Source organism: Mus caroli, unplaced genomic scaffold, assembly GCF_978045245.1.
Source record: "Mus caroli unplaced genomic scaffold, Mus_caroli_1 scaffold_13, whole genome shotgun sequence".
In the NCBI taxonomy this organism is placed as follows: Eukaryota; Metazoa; Chordata; class Mammalia; order Rodentia; family Muridae; genus Mus; species Mus caroli.
The window spans coordinates 68,228,146-68,248,813 of NW_028227268.1; the positions used below are offsets into that span (position 1 = coordinate 68,228,146).

Below are 20,668 nucleotides of genomic sequence, written 5' to 3' on the forward strand. Positions count from 1 at the left end.
TTCTATATAGCAAGTTCCACACCAGACAGGGTTACTGTGACACCCTGCCTCAAAAGCAGAATTTTTTTTTCCTTTTCGTTTTGTGATTGACACAGAGTCTCATATAGTCTAGACCAGGGCTGTCTTTGAATTCTTGATGCTCCTGACTTTATCTTCCAAATACTGGTTTTTCAAGTATATCCCACCACACTCTGCTCTTTGATTCTTAATAAACAGTCAGTTTTACCTAAAAGTAGCCCAAAATGTTACAGGAATGTTGAACGCAAAAGATTGCGAAACAGGAGCAAGGTGGAAATTTTTATCCATGCCTGCAAGTACTAAGTTAAAATGTATATAAATGTTTTATGGTTATTACTATGAAGCTTCTAATAAATTATTTCCTACCTCAGCAAAACCAAAGAACGGGGCAAGATAAGTTGGGCAATAATGCAGAGGGGGAGGAGGCTCTGGGATCAAGGGTGTGAACTTGAGGAGGCAACTCAACAGCACCTTTGCGGGGAATAATTAAAGAGAAAGTACAAACAGAACGTTCTGGAGTCAGCGTTCTGATACGTATGGGCTGTGGTTGTTAGGACTTAGCTTTTGTTTGCCTACGTTTCCAAGGAGACAGTCACAGCCCGGAAACCTTATAATATAGACACTTAAGAGACAGCCCACGCCCTTAAACAAGAGATAAAAACGAGCAGGTTCCGAGGCCACCCAGTAACAAATGGTGTGCGCGCGCGTCACGCTAGGCGCGGCGGAGGGAAGTCTGCCCCTAACAAACATGGCTTCCCGGCTACTTCCGTCCTCCTGTCCGTAATTTGGCACCGCGGCTTCTCGCGTTTTTACACTTAGCTCTGCTTAGCAAACGCCTGAACTTCCTCCTGCGGGGAAGGCGGGCTAGAAAGGACATGTTGCATTCTGATTGGTTGCTATGCGGAGCGTCGCCAGCTGCGCCCCGGCCCTGATTGGTTGCCAAGAGGGGGCGCCTTCAGAGGCGGAGTCAGCGGCGTGGGGAGCCATGGGTCAGCCCGCCAAGGTGACAGGGCCGGGAGGAGGGTGCAGGGATGCTGAGGCTCAAGACCCCGGCAAGGGAGGGAGGCGACCCCGAAGGGGGCTGAGAGTGTAAGAGGGTGACAACCTTCAGGGGCAATGAGTGGTAGAGGGTGACGATTTTGAGGACAGTGAGGAAAGACGACCCTATGGACCGTGAATGGAGGAGGGTGATAGCCATGTGGAAGAGTGAATGATGAGGGAGACAACCTGGAGGGGCTGCAGTGGAGAAAGGGGGACAGTGAGTGAGGAGGGAGTGGATCCCGAGGGGCACGGAGCGGAAGAGGGTGACAGCCACTCGGGACAATGAATGAGGAGGATGGCTGATCCATGAAAGGTAGTGAATAGAGGAGACTGATGACCATAAACCGACCACCTATGCCTTAATAAAGAAGTTCCATAATAGGAAGACTATAAACAACTAATAAAATCGTAAGAAGAGCTTCAAATTAATAAACAGCATGTTTTGCGAACCTATAAATAGGATTTAACTTACCTAGAGGAATACAGAAATCTCTAGTGGGCGAGAGGCAGCATTGCTGAGCCTACTTGTTGATGGCAAGCCCAGGCAACATAGATCTTGTCTCGAAATTTAAGAATCACGGGGACTTATAGGCAGACACCTGAAGTTTGATTAAGAATTAGGAGGGGCTGGCCTCAGACTTACCGTGTAGCTCACGCCCACTGCCAATTCTCAGCAATCTTCATGCTAAGTGCTGGGATTCGGACTGAGCCACTACACCCAGCTACTTTTTGCATTTGAAAAGAAGTTTCTTAGTAGGGCTGAGGTTGTATTTAACTTTAAGTTGGAGCCCTTAGCATTTTCAAGGCATTGGCTTCCATGCCCAACGGTGCATAAATAATAAGTAAAAAATATGATTAGCTACAATGTAATGCTGGTTTTAGTAGATTTGTGGTAATGAAGATCACATTTTCTTTTAAAATAACTTTTTCAACTATTTTATTTGCAAGGCATGTATGTCTGTGCACCATGTGCATGTCTGGTACTCACAGAGGCCAGAAGAGGGTGTCAGATTCCTTGGAACCAAAGTTACAGGAGGTTGTCAGCTGCGGTATGGCTGATGGGAAGAACCTGGCTCCTTTGTGAGAGCAGCCAGTGCTTTAACCTCAGAGCCATCTCTCCAGCCCCCATTTTTTTTTTATTAGGACAATGGTCTTAAACTAGTGGTGCTGTTTTTATATTAATGGACACCCCCACCCCCCAGGAAGTACTATATAAAATTACTCAGATTACTATCCTTCAGTGTCCACACTGCAGACTTCCTATGGTCTTAACTTTGGGATCAAGTGATCCTTCCTTCTCCACTTTCTTTTTTTTATTTATTTATTTATTATATGTAAGTACACTGTAGCTGTCTTCAGACACTCCAGAAGAGGGCGCCAGATCTCGTTACGGATGGTTGTGAGCCACCATGTGGTTGCTGGGATTTGAACTCTGGACCTTCGGAAGAGCAGTCGGGTGCTCTTACCCACTGAGCCATCTCACCAGCCCCCTTCTCCACTTTCTAAGATGCAGGGACATCTAGACACCTAGTCTCCTGTGTGTGTGTGTGTGTGTGTGTGTGTGTGTGTGTGTGTGTGTGTGCTTGTACGCTTCTGCCTGCCTGCCTGCCTGTCTCTTTTTTTGTTTGTTTTGTTTTGTTTTGTTTTGTTTTGTTTTCTTTGAGACAGGGTTTCTCTGTGTAGCCCTGGCTGTCCTGGAACTCACTTTGTAGACCAGGCTGGCCTCAAACTCAGAAATCCGCCTGCTTCTGCCTCCCCAGTGCTGGGCCTATCTGTCTCTTTACCTCTTGCTTAATTTATATTTTATTGTGTAGTGCTGAGAAATGAACTCAGGACCCACTACATTTCAAGCACAGTCTATTGTGGTGCCTTTAAAAAATCCATATTCCTGGGCTGGAGAGATGGCTCAGCCGTTAAAAGCACTGGCTGCTCTTCCAGAGGTCCTGAGTTCAAATCCCAGCAACCACATGGTGGCTCACAATCATCGTAATGGGATCTGATGCCCTCTTCTGGTGTGTCTGAAGACAGCTACAGTATACTCATATAAATAAATAAATCTTTTTTTAAAAAATCCATATTCCTATCAACAGTCTCTGCCAGGCAATGGGCTCTTATTGCTGAGCACTTTAGAAAAAACTCCTTTCTCTACACATCGCTCAATTCCAAAGCCACCTCCACATGTTTAGGTTGTTATTGTTCCCCATTCCCCCATACCAAATCTTAGTTTCCCGTGATTGGCTAAGCATCCAAAGAAGAAAAAAAAATGGAAATCTGAAATCTTATTTTTTCCATTTTCATGTGTGTACTTATGTGTGCACATATGCATGTGTATGACGGCTTCTGCTGTTCTCTTACCTCATGTGTTGAAGCAGGGTGACTCAATTAGACCCAGAGCTCTCCACTGTGAGCACAGCTAGTCATCTGCCCTGTATTTTTGTGGGTTCTGAGGATCCAAACTGATCTTTACCCTTACAGAACAAGCATTGTAACCACTGAGCCATCACCCTAGCCCTAAATCTAAAGTTGATTTTCTATCTATCTATTTATGTTTTTAATTTTACGTGCATTGTTGTTGTGCCTGCATTCATGTTGTGCCTGTGTGAGGATGTCAGATCCCCTGGAACTGTAGTTACAGATAGTTGTGAGCTGCTATGTTGGTGCTGGGCATTGAACCCAGGTCCTCTGGAAGAGGAACCTGTGCTCTTAACCGCTGAGCCATCTCTCCAGGTTTCAGACATGCATATGTGTCTTAGGTTCCATCCTGTTTCCCTCCCCGCCAGTTTCTTAGCTATTCTCACCACTATTCCTTTTCAATTTCATGTATTTATCACAATGTCAGGCTTGTGTGCACTCCCGTCCCTGTCCCCACCCCGACTCCCACAAATTCAGGATGCTGTAAAGTCTTGGCATTCCTTCCACTTTTCATTTCAGAAATTGTAGTTAGGCTTCCCTGAGCTATCTGAAACATCTTCCCGGGCTCTTAGGATAGAATACGTTCCTGATTGTGTGTGGAGGAGTCAAGAGAAGATGAAAGGGAGTATAGGTTGAGAGAGAGCTAGAAACCCATGCAGACTGGCAGAGTTCACCACCTTCCCACACTAAGTTCTTGTCAGGATGATCATTGAGGCTTTTGTTTTGTTTTGAGAGTTGTTGAAACAGGCTCTCAAGAAGCCCAGGTTGGCCTTGAACTCACTACATAGCAGAGGCTGACACTGAGCTGATCCCCCTGCCTCCACCTCATGAGTACTGGATTGACAGATATGAACCACCACACCACTTAGAAGATTCGTATTTTATTTTATTTTTTGACTGTTTCATGGAACAGTTTTTTTTTTTAAGATTTATTTATTTATTTATTATATGTAAGTACACTGTAGCTGTCTTCAGACACTCCAGAAGAGGGAGTCAGATCTTGTTATGGATGGGGATGGTTGTGAGCCAGATGGTTGTGAGCCACCATGTGGTTGCTGGGATTTGAACTACAGACCTTCGGAAGAGCAGTCGGATGCTCTTACCCACTGAGCCATCTCACCAGCCCGGAACAGTTTTTTAATGAGTTGCTAGATGGAGCCCAGGGCCTTACCTGAGCTAGGTTGTACCTCCAATTGCTGCCCCCCACCCTTTTAATTATATGTCTGTGTGCATGTGTACGTGGGCATGTGTGTGCAAGTGCAGATGCCTGCAGAGGCCAGAACCACTTGATGTGGGTGCTGGGATCCAAGGAACAGAGCTGACGCCCACCGGAGAACAGTGCATGCTGCTAACAACTGATCCAGCTACAGTGCATGCTCCTAACCACTGATCCAGCTCCTCAGCTCCTCATTGCTTTTGTTGGTTTGAATTTGGCGTGCAGGAGAGGTTGGGGGATGGGGATGGGTGTTGGTGTTTGTCTTTGGAGACAGAGTTTCTCTCTAGCAGCCAGACCCTGTTTTGTTCTCTAACTCAAAGAGAAATAACACTAGAACATTACTTTGCGCCCCTTGCTTTTACCACCTTTTCTTCGGAAAAAGAGTTTTCAGAAACAAATAGAAGCTGGGTGTTGGTGGCTCAGGCCTTTCATCTCAGCGCTTGGGAGGCAGAGGCAGGCAGATCCTTGAGTTCCAAGCAGGACATCCAGGGCTATATAGTAAAACCATGTCTCAAAAACTAAACCACCACTACCACCACCACCAAAACCCACATGCAACAGAAACAAATAGCAAATGAATACTGGTTAAGTCTTCTAAATATTGTGATTCTAGATGCTGTGTAAAGTGTGTGTGTGTTTTTTTTTTCATTAAATGTAAAATCTTTTATTTTTATCTTTTTGTGTGTAATATTTGTATATCTGTGTGTGCATGTCTCTGTCTCTGTCTCTCTCTCTCTCTCTCTCTCTGTGTGTGTGTGTGTGTGTGTGTGTGTGTGTGTGTGTGTGTGTGTGTGTGTAGGCAGGCAGGGACCCTTGTTAGCCTCTGCCAGGCTGGCTGGCCCTTGAGTTCCTGGGACTCCCCTGTCTCTCTCCACTTGCTCTCATCTCACCACAGGTGCACGAGGGTCACAGGTTTGTGCTACTGGCTTTGCTTTTTATGTGGATCTCAGGGATTTGAACTCAACTCCACTGCTCATGATCATGGAGCTGTGTGCTTTATCTACTGAGCCATCTCCTCAGTCTGGAATTCTCCTTTCTCTCAATAGGTTTTACAGCTCTTTAAAACACTGCACAGGACCAGACAGCAAGTTTTTAAAAACGATAAGAGAGCATTGGAAGGTAAATATGTCTTTCATAGAGCAGACCATGATGCTTTTGGGGTTTTTTGGTTTGTTTGTTTGTTTTTCATTTTTGTTTGTTTGTTTGTTTGTTTTTGTTTTTGTTTTGATTTTGCAGAGCTAGGAACTGAACTCAGATCGTACACATGCAAGGCAAGCACTTTACCGTTGAGCTAGGCAGCCAACCTGAGCCAGGAAATATCCCAGGCTGGCTTTGAACTTGCTTTTATGGAGGATGACCGTGAACTCCTGATCCTCCCATCTGAGGTGTGAGTCCCCACACCTGGGGCACATCCATTCTTAGCTGACTGCTCTTCTCTTCTGACTTTGTGGAATAACCTTTACCATCTCTCCCCAATGGTCTATAAAGTTCCAGTACACTTACGGAAGAACACTTACTATGTATAAAGATAAGTTTTCATATAGAATCCGTGTAAAAGGAAGGGGAGGGTCAGATTTAAGGCTCCCCCTAATCCCACTTCCCTGCAGTAGAGCCGGGTGCTGCTGTGTTGTTTTTGCCTGGGTAGAGTGTAGCAGCAGCCATTGCAGCTGTGAGACAATCCAGTGTGGCACTTGAATCCTGACTCAGCATCTCTGTGTTTGAAGTGGTTTCAGGATCCTCTGGAAGTCACAGCCCTAGACCTCTGGCTCTGCATTAACCTTGTTGATTTCCACCCACCATGCATTTCCAAACCATCCTATGAGGGCCCTGGGCAAAGCATTCCCAGGGCGTCAGATTTCGTCATTTCTTTTACATGCTGATTTTTATTATTTTTGATTGTGCATGTGCTGTGCACGTACATGCAGGTGCCCACAGAAGCCAGATGCACAGGCGCCCCGGGAGCTGGGATCACAGGCAATTGTCAGTCACCAGGCACAGGTTCTGGGAACCACACTCTAGTCCTCTGCAGGAGCAGTACATGTCCCTAACTGCTGAGCTAGCCCCTCCAGCTCCTAGTTATAGAAATACATAATTTCATGTGTTTTACACAAATTCCTAACAGTTCTCAGTTCTGTGAGGTAATTATCATTCCATCCTTTACAGAGGAGGAAACTAACAAAATATGAAAAAAGACCTCCCGCATGTCATTAGTAGCCAACAGTAGAACTGAGGGAGAATCGCACTAAGCGGTGTGATCCCAGAAGGCAGACTCTCTTTTCAAAGGTTTGCTGTTATTACTTTATGTGCATGGGTGTGCTGCCTACATGCATATTTGTGTACCACTTGAGTGCTCGGTGTCCTGGGAAGCCAGAAGAGGGTGATGGATCCAGAGCTACCTCTGCGCTATCGCTCCAGCCTCCACCACGACCAGATTCTTACCCACCTTACATACCAAGGAAGACCAGCACTGAAAGAGGCTTCCATAGCAGTTGTTTTTTTCTGTCGACATGGTATATTTTGTCGCTTTAGCCAACATTTGTTGAGTATTTAGTAAGAACTTCATATAGATTGTTCCAACATGGAGAGGCCAATTAGGTTAGAGTAGATTAAGCTACTTTTGTGTGAATGGTATATGTATTTATGAAATTTTTGTTTGTTTGTTTGTTTTGGGTTTTTTAAAGATTTATTTACTTATTATATTAAGTACACTGTAGCTGTCTTTAGACACACCAGAAGAGGGTGTCAGATCTTGTTTCGGTGCTCTTAACCGCTGAGCCATCTCTCCAGCCCCATGAAAGGGTTTTTTTTTTGGTTGTCCTAGAACTCAACATGTAGACCAGGCTAGCCTCACTCTGCCCCGCTAGTACTTAGTTCAAAGGCATGCGATACCACACCTAGCAACTTTGATTTTATCGTTTACTTTTGTGTCAGCCGATGTGCTTGGGATCAAATCTGCACTAATCCATCTACTCTGTGTGTGCAGGCATAGGCTACATACTTGTTTGTGCTGGTTCTTACCATCATCATAAAGCATTTTAGTGGGATGCAGTGGCACATGCATGCAACCCCAGCACTCTCGAAGCTGAGGGTTCATACGTTCAAGAGCAGCCCGGGGTTTACAGTGAGACTCCACCTCAAAACCAATAAAGTAAGGCATTACTTTAAATGTTTAGATTTAGAGAAGACATTCACCTGGATTTGGATTTATTAGAATCAGGTAGTTTTAGTTCTGTAAGTACACAAATGAAGTTGAAAAGAAGCCGGGTATGGTGGCCTTTAATCCTAGCAGGAGATGACTGGAGGATCTCCATGGGTTCAAGGACAGCCTGGTCCACATAATGAGTTTCAGAACAGCCAGGGTTATGTTGAGAGACCCTGTCTCAAGAGACAGAGGGAGAGGGAAAGAGAGAGTGAGGGAGAGACAGAGAGGGAGAGAGAAGGAAGTTGAAAACAAAAGGCAGAGTACCAGAGTACTAAGTTATTTCCACAGATTCACGGAGAAACGCGGTTACTAGTACATTTCTTCTTGCTTTCTTCTATGGACCTTACCATATAGGCCTAGCTGGCGTCCCCCACCTCACCCTCCTAAGCACTGGGGCTGCAGCGTGTGACCCCGTGCTTGTAACGCATTTCTCACGCTTTGTCTTGTGTGGGAAGTGGAGATCCGTCGGGAGTAACCCTGAACAACGTGTAAGAATCCTAAGTGTTCCTTACACGCATCTCTCTCTCCTTCTCTCTAGCAGCCAGAGTAAAGATAAATGAAGAATTCAAAAAACATAAAAACGAGACATCTCCAGAGAAAATAAAAGAGGTATGTATAGTAATGGCTTTCAATTGCGATACAACTGGGATAAGCGCTTGTGGTAGAGAGGGGACCGTTGGAATGGAGGCCTTTGTGAAGGAAAACTATCACTTTGTGGTGCGAGCCTCCACAGCTGTGAACCACCTGCACTTGTGTGCTGTGGCTCCCCTCCTCAGGGTTATCTCCTGCCCCCAAAGATAACAAGGGAAGAGAGTGCAGAAGTGGCCCTGGTCAAGACCAGAGGAGTTGAACCATGGTCGAGCCAGGACATACTTTCTCCACTTGAGGAGAGTGACTAAAGAGAAGGAGCAAGCATTCCCAGGATGCAGCACTTCAGAGGGAAATTTCAGCCCTTTCATCAGAAGTAGACTTTAGAAAGGTTTTACAAGTCCTGGCTGCTCCCAGCTCTCACATGGCAACTCATAGCTGTCTCTAACTCCAGGTCTGAGGGGTCAGACACCCTCATACAGACATACATGCAGACAAAACACCAATGCATGTGAAATAAAAATACATCAATTTTAAATTTTTTTCTGGGGGCTGGTGAGATGGCTCAGTGGGTAAGAGCACCCGACTGCTCTTCCGAAGGTCCAGAGTTCTAATCCCAGCAACCACATGGTGGCTCACAACCATCCGTAACGAGATCTGGCGCCCTCTTCTGGAGTGTCTGAAGACAGCTACAGTGTACTTACATATAATAAATAAATAAATCTTTAAAAACAAAACAAAACAAAACAAAATTTTTTTCTATCATGGCATTGGTGCAAATAGCCATAGTATGCGTTTTGGTTGCTTGCTCAAGGTGAAGACGCTCCTAATGCTCTCAATACTAAAAAGTACACACGAGTTCTTCTGTGTCATGCACAACCTGGTGAGTGCGCATTTTGCCTTCATCCTGCATTTTCTTTCTTTCTTTCTTTCTTTCTTTCTTTCTTTCTTTCTTTCTTTCTTTCTTTTTAAAGATTTTATTTATTTATTATATGTAAGTACACTGTAGCTGTCTTCAGATCTCATTATGGGTGGCTGTGAGCCACCATGTGGTTGCCGGAATTTGAACTCAGGACCTCCGGAAGAGCAGTCAGTGCTCTTAACCGCTGAGCCATCTCTCCAGCCCTATCCTGTGTTTTCTGTGTCTCACTTTGTATAAAGGTAGGGAAGCACCCTTAGGAGAAGCCACACAGAGCAGAGCTGGGCATGGTGGAGTGACTGTGCCTGTCCTTCTAGAACTCAGGAAGTGAAGCTGGAGAATCATGAGTCCAGTGTCAGTCTGGGATAACTACTGCCTTAAAAAAAGAAGTAAGAAAATACAATTACTTGTGAGGATACTTATGGTATGAAGGTTGGATTTGGTAAAGGAGAAAATACAAATGAGAGAATATCTCTCATATTTAATAGCATTTATACAAGTGAATAAGATATCAGGTGAAAATACTTTTTGTTTGTATTGGTTTTTTTGAGGCAGGGTCTCACTCTGTAGCTCTAGCTGTCCTAGAACACTATGTGGACAAGGCTGTCCTCACAGGGATTGCCAGCCTCTGCCTCCAGAGTGCTGGGACCAAAGGTGTCTGCCACCACACATTTAAAAACATAAAACAGAAAAGTCCTAAAACTGTTTTTGAACAAAACATGGGATGACTAATTAAAATGAAGAGCGTCCGAACTGCTGGGCTTTCTATAATGCTTGATACAGTCGCACAGCGAAAAGCTGCCTTACCAGAAAGGGACCTGTAGAACTGTGGTTTTCAAGACCAGTGCAGCCTTACGGAAGCACTCTTAACCTTAAGGGTTACTCTGTCTGATTGTTGTTGTTTTTTGTTTTTGTTTTTTTTCTGTTTGATTTTCTTAACAGATGATGAAACTAGGTTCTGATGTGGAATTATTGCTCAGAACAGCTGTTATTCAAGGAATTCACACAGACCATGACACACTGCGTAAGTAAAGTGGGAGAAAATGATTGCTGATGGGATGTTTCAAAATAGTGAACAATTACTGTACCTTTGTTTGTCTTGTTTTTATTTGTTGTTATTAATGTTTAAGGGTTTTTTTTGTTTTGTTTTGTTTTGTTTTGTTTTTTGAGAAAAGGTTTCACTGTGTAGCCCAGGCTATCTTAGAACTTACTGTGTAAATCAGGCTGGCTCTCCTGAGTGCTGGGATTATATATACTGGCATTACTCCTTAACATTGACACCAGGGATTGAAGTCAGATTCTCATGCTTTCACGGCAAATATTTTCCTAACTGAGCCATTTTGTTGACCCCCTGTTTTTTATTTTTATTTTTAAGTTCATTTTTAGGTGTTTGTTTGTTTGTTTTTTCAAGACAGTTTTGTGTGTGTGTGTGTGTGTGTGTGTGTGTGTGTGTGTATGTGTGTGTGTAGCCCTGGCTGTGTGAAACTTGCTCTGTAGATCAGGATGGCCTTGAACTCACAGAGATCTGCCTGGTCTGCTTACCAAGTGCTGGAATTAAAGGGGTACACCACCACCTCCCAGCCAACCATTTTTATATACCCATATTCATTAATTTTTCTGGCAAAGTTTATTATCTACCTAGACTCAGTCTATTCCTTTACTTTTTGTTCTATAATTTGTTATTTTAGTTAGAAGAATTGCAACTATAGGAAATGGAAATGTAAAAATCTGTTGTCTCAAGACTCCTACTGGAGTGTTAGCAAAATCTCATTGCAGATTACAACTTGACGTGTGTGTGTATGTGTGACATGCATCTAAATACATACATACATACATACAAGAGGAGGTCAGAAGATAGCTTTTAACACATGGGTTTGAGAGGTTGAATTTGGGGTACCAGGCTTGGTGACATGCATCTAACAGGCCCCTTAGTTAGCAATTGTCTGCTGACTAAGGAAGCGTGAACACCTTCAGTTAGTGCAGATCAGAGTATCCTCTTTATAAAGTACCTACTGAAGCATTCTGTTCACTTGTCTCTTTTTATTGACTTAAAGGAATGCTGTGTGTTCTACATACAAACCTTTTGTTGGATGTGTGCAGCCTGAGAACCTTCCCCTGTGTCTTTTCCCTTTGAGGAGTTCCTTATTTGAATGGAGGCTAGTTGGCATATTTTTCTTTTCTGGTGGGTACTTTTTTTTTTTTTTTTGCTTTTCGAGACAGGGTTTCTCTGTGTAGCCCTGGCTGTCCTGGAGCTCACTTTGTAGACCAGGCTGGCCTCGAACTCAGAAATCCGCCTGCCTCTGCCTCCTGAGTGCTGGGATTAAAGGCGTGCGCCACCACGCCCGGCCTGGTGGGTACTTTTGGATCCTGTTGTAGAAGACTTAAATATCAAGCAAGGTCATGGATGGATTCTTCCGTGCTTTGTTCCAAAAGGTAGCTTTTGGTTATCTACTAAAGCTGGAATTGTGCGTTTTAAGAGCACTCGGTACACCCTCCTCCCACTGAGAGATGAGCTTCCACAGCAAACTAGATGACTGAACCATGTAAAGGCTCTTAACTCTTACTCTAAACAAACAAGAACTAAAACCTGGCTCCTTCACCTTTGCAGCTGCCGTGCAGACCCTCTGCACACAGGATTCTGAGTTTCTCCTGGTGTACAGTTAGCATCTCCTTCCTCTCTCCCTCTATGGGAAGGCAGCATCTCACATTCCTTTTGTTTTGTTTTGTTTTGTTTTTATTTATCTTTGAGATAGGGTCTCTCTGTGTAGTCCTGGCTATCCTAGAACTTGCTACATAGATCAGACTGGCCTCGAATTCCAAGAATCTGCCTGCCTCCCTCTCCCAGTGTTGGAATTAAAGGTGTGTTGTGCTAACAGGCTGGGCCTAATATCTCATGTGTCTTGAAATCACTTCCAGAAAACCCATCAGTTTCTTGGGCAACTTGTAGCAGATCTGCAAGCCTCACTTGATTGTTTAAGATAAGTTTCAAGATTGCTCTCTTTGTTTTGGAGCTGGCTGCTCGGAGTAAAATCTTCCAGACATTCTTCTCATTCTAGCCTAGTCAGGGTGCGATCACTGTGACTTGGCAGCTGTGATTAGTATCGTCCAGTCCCAGAGACTCCTAAACTAAGCTCTCCTCATGGCTGTAGCTTCATGGTCAGAACTTGAACAGCTTTATAGAAAGGAGTCTTTATAACATAATGGAAGGCTGTAGCTTTGTGGTAAGGTAGAAACAATAGCAGCCAATTTCGGAGATTCTTCACACCACTTACCAGTATTTGAAGACTGAAAGTTAATGTGACCGACAGACAGCTGCTTTAGCTGTAGCCATGGTGATAAATGTTTTCCCACAGCCTGGAGGCGTGGAAACAGGAATACATTTTGGAAGCTGCAGAAGTCTGGACTTCTCAAACCAGTGCTTTTCTGATAGGGAACATGTCTGTCAGCTCTGACATCTTCTCAGTCTGCTGTGACTTCCAAGTAATGTGTACATTAAGAGGGTCTCTGGGTGAGCAACTGTTGAGACGCATCCTTCAGAGAAGACCACTTGGACACAGGTTCAAGACAATAAAAAGGCTTGATTAGCTGGCTGGCAGCTACACTGGATATTCAGTCCCTGGCTTTTCTCAGGTGGGGCTGTGAAGCAAAAGAAAACAAAACAAAACCCCAAAAATACAAAAACAAAAAACCAACCCCATCCTGGGTTGACACACACCTTAGTTAGGGACTTTCCCGAACTGTGGGCCTTGATGAATGACGTCCTTTCGTTTCCTGTGGCAGATGTCGCTGCCCCTGACCTGGGTCCAGGCCTGAATGGAATGCCCATCATGGCGTCCATTGTGCTGAAATCTGCTCCACAACAATGGCAGTTCATTCTCTGAGAGTTCCACATCCCACACACCACTTTCCTTTGTTAGTTCCTCTGCTTCTGAGCTGCTTTCTGGTTGGGACAGTTGTACCTTCCAGCCTTTGATAGTAAAGTATATGAATTCGACAAATGTTAAATGGAACCTCGAGTGAGTACGGCAAATCGCAGTGGCCATTACTGAAAGATGACTGACTGTCTTTAGTGCTTACAGTTGGGTCAGGATGCCTGCCTGTGGCCTGCTTGTGTTTCTGGAAGCAGACTTGAAGTTTCCAATTTCTGAGCAGATTGCATTGCTAAGGAACCCAGGCTTGTCTGGTTTAAGTCTACTCTTGACGTCTTCCCTGGTCTCCTGAACTCAGAGTAACAGGAAGTGGGCTGGGACAGCTTCTGAAGACCCCCCAAAGAGACTGTCTTTCCCCAAGAGCTCCATCTCCCCAGGACAGGAAGTGGCTCAGAGGCTAGAGCTGGAGTCTGTGTAGTAGAGTGCGGTCAGAGGGGGATTTGAGTCTCTTGAAACTAGATTTGGTAGTGTCAATTGGCAGGCTGAGGAATTATTCTGTTATTAAGTCATTATCTTTTCCTGTCCCTGTGATGAGGATTTTCTGTGGCCTGACCACTACCATGATTCCCAATCCCATGTTTTTATTCTTCATCCCGTCCTTTATTTCTAACTAAAGCAGCGTCAGTGTTTACCGTGTGAGCCACAAGTAGACCCACTGGGTAGAGCAGGCCAGCCCATTAACCAGAGCCTCACTATGAATCCTGGTGAGGCTCTGGGGACAGGTAGTAAATGAGAGTGTTTTGTGACTTGCTTATTGCCCGTGTTCACGACCAGAGAGGGACATCAGACCAGAGAGGGACATCAAGGAAGATATAATGTGACCTCCCAGACGCTCTGGCATCTTCTATAAGCACCCACCTACTGCGTGTTATTTCCACTGAAGCCATTGTTTTGCAGAAAAGGAACGGTCTGGGTGGGGCGCCCCTCCTGCTCTTTGTTCTTCCTTCCTGCAGTGCAAATGTGGTGGCCGCAGAAGGGAGGGAAGGCAGACTGCTGATCACCATGGGCTGCAGACAGGGAGAGAAGAGCCTGGGTTCTCAGCAGCACCAGAACTTGTACTAGCTCAGACCTGCCATGTTTCAAAAGGGAAGAAAAATAAGTCTCCCACCCCACCCCCCTTTTTTTATTTTTATTTTTTTTTTTGTTTTCTGAGACAGGGTTTCTCTGTAATAGCTTTGGCTGTCCTGGAACTCACTCCGAAGACCAGGCTGGCCTTGAACTGTAACTTCTTTTTTTTTTTTTTTTTTTTTTTAAGATTTTATTTATTTATTATATGTAAGTACACTGTAGCTGTCTTCAGATCTCATTACAGATGGTTGTGAGCCACCATGTGGTTGCTGGGATTTGAACTCAGGACCTCCGGAAGAGCAGTCAGTGCTCTTAACCGCTGAGCCATCTCACCAGCCCCCGAACTGTAACTTCTTTTGTTAAACCACTGTTTGGTGGACTTCTGGTTATTCAAAACTAGGCATAGTCTAAAGTAATATTGATAGGTTTAGTAATTTATTCTTCAGTGTAATAGCTCAGATTCTTGTATTTTCACTATAAAAACCATTTGTGAATCCTTATGCTATAGAGTGGCTGTGGTTTGTCTTTTCCAATAGATAATGAACCCCTTGAAGCTAAAGAAACTTCTTTTAAAAATTTTATTTGTTTGTTTTTGAGACAGGGCTCTCTATTATGTAACTCTGGCTGATCTGGATTTGCCTTATAGACCAGACTGGCCCTGAACTCACAGAGATCCATCTGCCTCCCAAGCGCCAAGACTAAAGGCATACAGCATCACTGCCTGGCTTTGTTTTTTGTTTTGGGGGGTTTTGTTTTGTTTTTCTTTGAGACAGAGTTTCACTCTATAGCTCTGGCTGTCCTGGAACTTGATATGTAGACCAGGCTAGTCTCAAACTCTGAAAGATCTACCTCCCTCTGTCTGTCTTCTGAGCATTGGGAATAAAGGTGTGAGCCATCATGCACATTCCTTGAATATGAAGGACGGTCCTTTACTATAGTTTAATTATCAAAACTAGGGGGTTCATGGAATACCATTGTTTAAATTTTTTTCTTCCCTCCTAACAAGGCCCTTTGTTTTTTGGTTTGTTTCTTTGTTGTTTTGTTTTGTTTTTGTTTATTTGTTTTTTGAGACAGGATTTCTCTGTATAACTCTGGCTGTTCTGAAACTCACCCTGTAGACCAGGCTGGCCTCTCAGAGATTTGCCTGCCTCTGCCTCCCGAGTGCTAGGACTAAAGGCGTGCGCCCGCCACCACCCAGTTAACAAGGCCCTTGCTAGTAGGAGGAACCCCTTTCCCTGAGTCTGGTACAGTTACTTATCTCTCACCACTACCTCTAAAGATTGTAGGCAGGCTCTGGGAACAGTGGTTAGGGGGGCATTTGCTCTCTTGTTTGACACAGAATTTCATATAGCCCTGGCTGGCTTAAACTCCCGGGTAGCTGAGTTCTGATTCTCTTTTCTCTACCCTGAGTGCCAGGATTAGAAGTATGTCCTTATCAGCTGTGCTGAATGAGCACAGGGCCTTGTGCATGGAGGCAGGCACTTTACTAATCCAGGCACATCTCCAACCCTGCTTTTGTTGAGACAGGTTTAACTAGGCTTGTCTGGAACTCATTGTATAGCTCAAACTCTATTCACAGTGATGGCGATCCTCTTGTCTTATCCTGCAAACTGTTAAGATTACAAATGTGAGCCATCACATTGAGGGTATGAGGATGGCCTAGCTGGGTCCTGCTCTTCCCAAGAAAGGGGGGTGTGATGTATCTCACTGCTTTTTTTCTTTTTAATTGTTCTTCAGTATTGAGTATTAGACCCAGGGCCTTTGAGACAGGGTCTCACTACAGCCCAGACCAGCCATGATCATGTTATGTACTGCAGGCTGGCCTTGAGTGCAGATCTCATTGCCTTTGTCCTGGGATTATAGGCACACATCAGCAAATGTGGGCAGTTTTCTCTCTCTTTTTTTTTTTTTCTTTTCCATTTTTCCGTGTGTATGGGTGCATGTGCACCCCTGAACCTAATAGTGGGAATTGCCCTCCTTTTTTTTTCAATGAAGCAGGATTTCTTGGTTAAGCACACAGTTCCCTGACAAGGCTCATCTTCCTAGGGGCTCTGAACTCTTAGTATAGTAAGCACTTTAACCGATGAGTAATCTCTGAGGCCCCAAAGCTGTCTTGCCTAGCAGTCAGCAGTTAGCTGTTCAGCAGTGTGTCTCAGTGGGGACACTGCTGTCACTCTGCCATGAAGTATAACCCTTTCTGCCCCAGACTGTCTTTCACACCACAGTTAGCATCCTTGGCTCCTGCCCAGTAAATTTTTGGTAGCATCCCCTAAGTGGTATATCTGAAGACTCCTTCAGTGAGGAGCCATTGTTCTAGGGGACAGGGTGTAGCTCAGTGGTAGAGTATACACTCTGCAGCCTGTGAGGCCCTGGGTTCCCAAGGCCCAGGAACAAGAAGGAAGGGAGGGAAGGAGAAGGGCAGTTGTGGGAGGGGAGGGGAATCATTCTATAAATTTGGAATGTCTGAATTATGAGAGTGATGACTTGCTTTCTATAAAAATTTTCAAGTATCCAGGCATGGTGTGGTGCACCTATAACCCCATTGTTGGGAAGTGGAGGCTAGAGAATCAAGAGTTCAAGGTTAGCCTCAGCTACATGGGGAGTTCAAGGCTAGCCAGAGCTACATGAGATTCTGTCTCAAAAATCATTCATAGGTGACATTTTTAAATAGCCATTGACAGATTAGTGTGTTTTTTAGCTTAATTCCATTCAGTCATTTATTAGTCATGTTTAATGAAATGATAAAGGATTTGGTTGTATATATTTTTTGTAACACGAATGAGGATCTTATTAAATGTTTCCATTTAGAATCAAATATGTCACCTCAGACATCCACTGAGATAAAATGTATCTAGAATAGTCCATTCTTCCCAAATTACACAGCTCACGGTTAGAACTGCTGGGGAGACGGATGTGCCCGGCCGAGGTTAGAACTGCTGGGGGGATGGATGTGCCGGCCCTAGGTCTACTTTAAGATAAGTAGTGACTGGAGTTCTAATCGTCTTAACTGCTCATTTCTCTGTTCCTTTTAGAACTGGTCCCCAGGAAAGATCTTCTCACAGAAAATGTGCCGTACTGTGATGCGCCAACCCAGAAGCAGTAAAGCTTCCAGGATAAACCCACCTCTGCTCCATCCCACTTTAAATACATACCTGGCAACGGTCCTGGACATGCACATGTTTCTCTCCGAAGCGCACGTTGCAAATGAGCGACAGGCTGAGGGCTACAGAGGAAATAGACATGCCTTTCACTGACATGGGCAACTGAAGGCCTGGGGAGGCAGGACACTCCTCTCTTTCCCTTTGGTAGGTCTTACGGTCTTACAAAGCTGTTTGCCAGTGAAGCACCTTACCAAATTGGTGACTTTTCATCTCATGGGACACACATAGCTAAATACAAAATGCTACATTAAATTGATGTTTAATCCCAAAATATTAAGTTGGTAAAAAATTAACATTTTTCTTCCAGCTCTCTTCTGAAAGCAGCCATTGTTTCCCAAAGTCCCGTGGTTATTTCTGCGGCTAACAAATAATTACGTAGTGTATTTCTCTGCATTCTTACAAAGACAACATTCCCCTTTTTGTTTTGTATGTATGGGTGTTTTGCCTGCTTAAATGTCTATGCACCGTGTGTATGCAGTACCGTGCCTGCAGAGGTTGGGAGAGGGAATTGGATCCCCTGGGACTGGAGTTATAGATGATCATGAGTTTCCTAGAAGAACAGCCAGTGCTCCAAAGCACTGAGCCATCTCTCTAGCCCCTGTAAAGACATTAGATAGATGAAATATCAAAGTCACTCTGGGTCACTATAGAATAGAGACATCCTCTTTAGGAAGTAGTGGTCCTCTGTCAGATGGCTTGTGGTCTTTGTAGACTGCTGTGAAATGCTGTAGATTTTTCTCTCTCTCTCTCTTCCTCCCTCCATCCCCCCTCCCTGCCTCTCTTTTGAGATAGGGTCTCCCTGTGCAGTCCTAGCCATGACCTCTAAGATCCACTTGCCTCTGCCTCCCCAGTGCTTTACATAATTTGATCTCTAGTGTTCCAAATAACTAATAGTAATAATAACAATTGGATTTTATCAAAGTTAAAAACATTTACATAACGATTAGTGAATAATTATAGATGAAATATCTGTCATATATAGGATGATTCTATAAAACATATTTTACCAGGATGAAAAAAGGGTTATCAGACTATATAAAGGACTTCAAGTATTCGAAAGCAAGTAGGGGCTGAGATGGCTCAGAGGTTAAGAACTCCTGCTGCTCTTCCGTAGGACCCGAGTTCAGTTCCCAGCACCCTTTCAGGTAACTCACAGCTGTTACTCCATTTCCAGGGGATCCTGTGCCCTCTACTGGCCTCCAAGGGCACTGCATTCACATGTATAGACTCAAACCAACAGTAACACACAGATGCATAATAAAGGAATCGTGAAACAAGCAACTCAACTACACAGAAATGATTTCCTGTTTATTGGTGTCTTGCTGCTTTGTGTGTCAGCTTACTACTTGCATGCCTGGTGCCCACAGAGACCCCATAAAGGTTGTCAGCTACCTTAGAACTCCTCTCTTATAAAGGGTTGTGAGCCGCCATATGGGTGCTGGAAATTGAACCTCGGTCATCTGTAACAGCAGCCAGTGTTTCTTAACTACTCAGCCATCTCTCCAGTCCCTCAACCCAACTTTATAAAAGTAATATTTGAACAGATGCTTCATCAAAAAAGATACATGGAAGCTGTCAGGATTGCCAGTCTTGGAACCCACAGGATGGAACGAGAGAACCAAATTCTGCAAGTTCGTGCTTCATGCACACACAATCACAGTTTTGAATTTTTTGTTTTGGTCTTTTGAAACAGGGTTTCTTTGTGTAGCTTTTTCTGTCCTGAACCTCACTCTGCAGACCAGGGTGACCTCAAACTTACAGAGATCTCTGCCCGCCTCTGCCTCCCAAGTGCCACCACGCCCGACTGCAAATGACAGATATAGTGTGAGAAGTTGCCAGCACATTAACAGACACTAGGAATTAAAATCATAGTGACATGGTTATGTGTCTATTAGAATGGCCAAAATCTGGACGGTTGACAATATCAAGTATTGGCAAGGATATGACTTTTCTGAGACAGGGTCTCACTTTGTAGCCTTGGCTAGTCTGGAACACATTATATTTATTTATTTTTTCCTTATTTTATCAAATCCCTAAATTATCTATCATCCTATTGGCTCAGGACAGATTCAAGTTTTATTGTGATGGTTGCTTTTGCACTGCTGTGATAAAACAGGTGAAGAATAACTTAGGGGTTTGTGTTACATCATGGTTTCATTCCAATACCATAAGGCAACCCCTCAACAAAACATGGCAGCAGGCAGGAAACACTTGGCTAAGCCTGGCAGGGAGTGGGTGGGCAGGCATAATGTTAAAATGACTGTTTCTAGTGACCTACTTGTGCCAATCAGGTTCCACCTCCTAAAGGTTCCACATACTTCAAAATAGCCCCATGAGCTGGGGGAAATAAAAAACAAAAAAACAAAAAAACCAAAACTGTGGGAGACATTTGAGAGTCAAACTGTAACGCGTGTGTGTATGTATGTTCGTGCACTTGGGTGTGCACCTGTGATTGCATACATTTACATGCTATGACATACATGGAAGTCAGAATAATTTTGGGAGTTGATTCTCTGGGACTTGAACTTGGGTTGTGGCAGCAAGCACCTTTTTTTCTACTAAACGGTCTCATTGACCTGCATTATATGTGTAACTTGAGTTGGAATTGTGAAGGCCTGAGGCTATAGCTCAGTGGTATGAAATTTATCCAGTACTTACAAGGCCTGAGGTTCAATCTCCAAGAAAACCAGATGAAACAGAATGAGTGAGGATTGATAATTCTGTGCGGAGTCTGTGGGGGTATGGGCTGCAATGTCCACACAGACTGTGCCTGTCTTTGTCAGGTATCCCAAGGATACCTGGAGATTCCCATGCTGCTCTGTTAATGTAAAAAAGAACGCTAGGGATGTGGGTTCTGTTAGCTGAATGCTTGCTTGGTGTGTATGAAGCCCTGAGTTCTATCCCCAGCACTGCCTAACCCAAGTAATTCCCAACACTTGGGGGTGGGGCTAGCGGCTTGAAGATCAGAAGTTCAAGGTCAATCTGAGCTTCATAGCAAGATTGAGGTTAGACTGATGTGAGACCCTGTTCAACAAATAATGAGCCGGGCGTGGTGGCGCACGCCTTTAATCCCAGCACTCGGGAGGCAGAGGCAGGCGGATTTCTGAGTTCGAG

At 44.3% G+C, this 20,668-nt stretch overlaps 1 protein-coding gene and 1 pseudogene across 2 annotated transcripts; one reads left to right on the forward strand and one right to left on the reverse strand.

Annotated features, from left to right (window-relative positions):
- Positions 1-669: 669 nt before the first annotated feature.
- Lyrm7 (LYR motif containing 7) lies at positions 670-18,835 on the forward strand. 2 transcript variants are annotated; one of them, XM_029484246.2, is made up of 5 exons: positions 670-1,021; positions 5,734-5,806; positions 8,431-8,498; positions 10,339-10,420; positions 17,426-18,835. In XM_029484246.2, exons 1-5 carry the CDS (start codon positions 917-919, stop codon positions 17,494-17,496), a joined length of 399 nt encoding a protein of 132 aa, XP_029340106.1. In that variant the 5' UTR covers positions 670-916; the 3' UTR covers positions 17,497-18,835. The 2 variants fall into 2 exon arrangements, with proteins under 2 accessions (XP_029340106.1, XP_021032983.1); XM_021177324.3 differs by having other exon boundaries at positions 676-1,021; positions 8,428-8,498.
- LOC147001519 (outer mitochondrial transmembrane helix translocase-like) lies at positions 12,266-12,851 on the reverse strand (annotated as a pseudogene).
- Positions 18,836-20,668: the final 1,833 nt, after the last annotated feature.

Coding starts and splice junctions, on each gene's coding strand:
- Lyrm7 (XM_021177324.3), top strand. CDS start 917: ATGCGGAGCGTCGCCAGCTGCGCCCCGGCCCTGATTGGTTGCCAAGAG. Junction 1,022..5,733: donor CCATGGGTCAGCCCGCCAAG/GTGACAGGGCCG, acceptor TTCTCTCAATAG/GTTTTACAGCTCTTTAAAAC. Junction 5,807..8,427: donor CGATAAGAGAGCATTGGAAG/GTAAATATGTCT, acceptor CCTTCTCTCTAG/CAGCCAGAGTAAAGATAAAT.